This window comes from Sinocyclocheilus anshuiensis, unplaced genomic scaffold (genome assembly GCF_001515605.1).
Source record: "Sinocyclocheilus anshuiensis isolate Anshui unplaced genomic scaffold, SAMN03320099.WGS_v1.1 scaffold23418, whole genome shotgun sequence".
Lineage (NCBI taxonomy): Eukaryota > Metazoa > Chordata > Actinopteri > Cypriniformes > Cyprinidae > Sinocyclocheilus > Sinocyclocheilus anshuiensis.
Window position 1 is genome coordinate 2,127 of NW_015545996.1, and position 1,801 is coordinate 3,927.

Genomic DNA, 1,801 nt, shown 5'->3' on the forward strand with positions numbered 1-1,801 from the left:
GTGTGGATGTATATGAGCCAGGTTCTCATGTATATGGGGCTGTAACAGTATCTAATAGCCCCGCGGCGCTTTATTGAAGTCTGCAGCTCAGTAACAGTGTGTTTACGAGCGGTTGTTGGGTTTATGTGTCCCGCGGGCCGCTGCTGATGTCTGACAGCAAACACACAAACACTCCTGCGGGCCGAACTCGTCTGCTCTGAGATCAGCTCTTTACTTTCATTATGACCTGATCTAGACTCTGAAAGCGACGTGGCTCATTAGATTCATTACAAGCCTTGAAGATGTTACTGTTCGTGAAAGAGCTGTCAGCATCTACTTATTTACCATTTATCACGATCGTTATCATTTATCATAATGGCATAAATGGCATAAAATAAAAATGTTTAATTGTGACCCATACAATGTATTGTTGGCTATTGCTACAAATATACCCCAGCGACTTAAGACTGCTTTTGTGCTGCAGGGACACAGATGTGATTTGATTCTTCATGGGTTTCTTGTGTGTGGTGTGTTTTGCGCAGCTGTTCTGGGAGAAGCGTCTGAAGGGCTTGCGCTCATCGGACGTGTCGGAGGGAGCGCTCAGGACGATGGATCTGCCCAGAGGTTTACAGAGTAAGGCTGGTTGGGTCTGGTTTGAATGCGTTTGCGATCGCTGGCTAACATGGGTGCTGTGGCGCAGGTATGGGGCCGGACTCGGCGGACGAGACGCTTCTGTCAGCCATCGCTAGCGCTCTGCACATGAGCTCGGCACCCATCACGGGTCAGACGTCCTCGGCGGCCGACAAGAACCCGAGCATATGGCTGAACACATCGCAGCCGCTCTGCAAAGCCTTCACCGTCACAGACGACGACATTCGGTAAGACTCATTTTCAGTCTCACTGCACATTACTGTATATGAAACAGCAAATCTGTAACTTTATAACATTAATATCTCATGCATTATAAAAATATTTGAATGCATTAGTTATGCCTCTTCATCTAATGTTTCATTTTATATTAATGCATTAATTGTGATTATAACCAGTTCGAAGGAAGAATAATTTGCTTTTTGGGTTAAAAAAAAGAATTTCTTTATATGAATTCGAATGGTATGACAATTAGAGATTAGACTGTACAGAAATCGAAATCTAGTCGCTAATACACACTATACACACATAGTCACGCAATGCTGATGTTGTTAACATTAACAATTTGAGAATAAAATAGCGTGATTTATTGTAATGCTTTTTTCCTCAGTTGGTCAGAACAAAAGTGGCAGACTCCTTACTTGTTCAGATGACAATATACTGTTGCAATATACCAATATAATATTGTTTTTATTTTTAATTTTAGTGCATTAATTGCATTAATTAATTACTTTTAGCATCTAATATTATATTGAATGTTTTTCAATTTAATGCATTAATTAAACACAAGTGAAATAAGATTTTCCTGCTGTAGTTGTTTAGAGTCTGGAGTTTCTTCAGCGTCCGGATGAGACACTGGGCTTGTGCTGTGGTGCAGTGGTTAAACGCTGGTTAGCAGAAGGTTGGGTTGAACCGTTAACTAAGCTAAGCACCCTCAAACGAAATCAATAGCATCCTCAGTTAAAGATTTGGCAAACGGTGCATTATGGTTTTGCGCTCCGGTTTCTATTTCAACATGTTTTTGCAGCGTTGAGCAATGTAGACAATCGCAGACATATCTGTTGATTTCTTGAATCAGAGGCGTTTAAGATAGAGTTTAAGATGAGTGACCGCTTTTTAGTGATTATAAGCAGAGCGCTTTTTGTGCCATATCAATGGACGGCACTGAAACATA

The 1,801-nt window shown here is 41.3% G+C and overlaps 1 protein-coding gene across 1 annotated transcript; it reads left to right on the top strand.

Moving 5' to 3' along the window:
- Positions 1-488: 488 nt before the first annotated feature.
- Positions 489-935, top strand: LOC107698457 (methyl-CpG-binding domain protein 3-like). The gene is made up of 2 exons (XM_016499468.1): positions 489-612; positions 680-935. Exons 1-2 carry the CDS (start codon positions 489-491, stop codon positions 859-861), a joined length of 306 nt encoding a protein of 101 aa, XP_016354954.1. The 3' UTR covers positions 862-935.
- Positions 936-1,801: the final 866 nt, after the last annotated feature.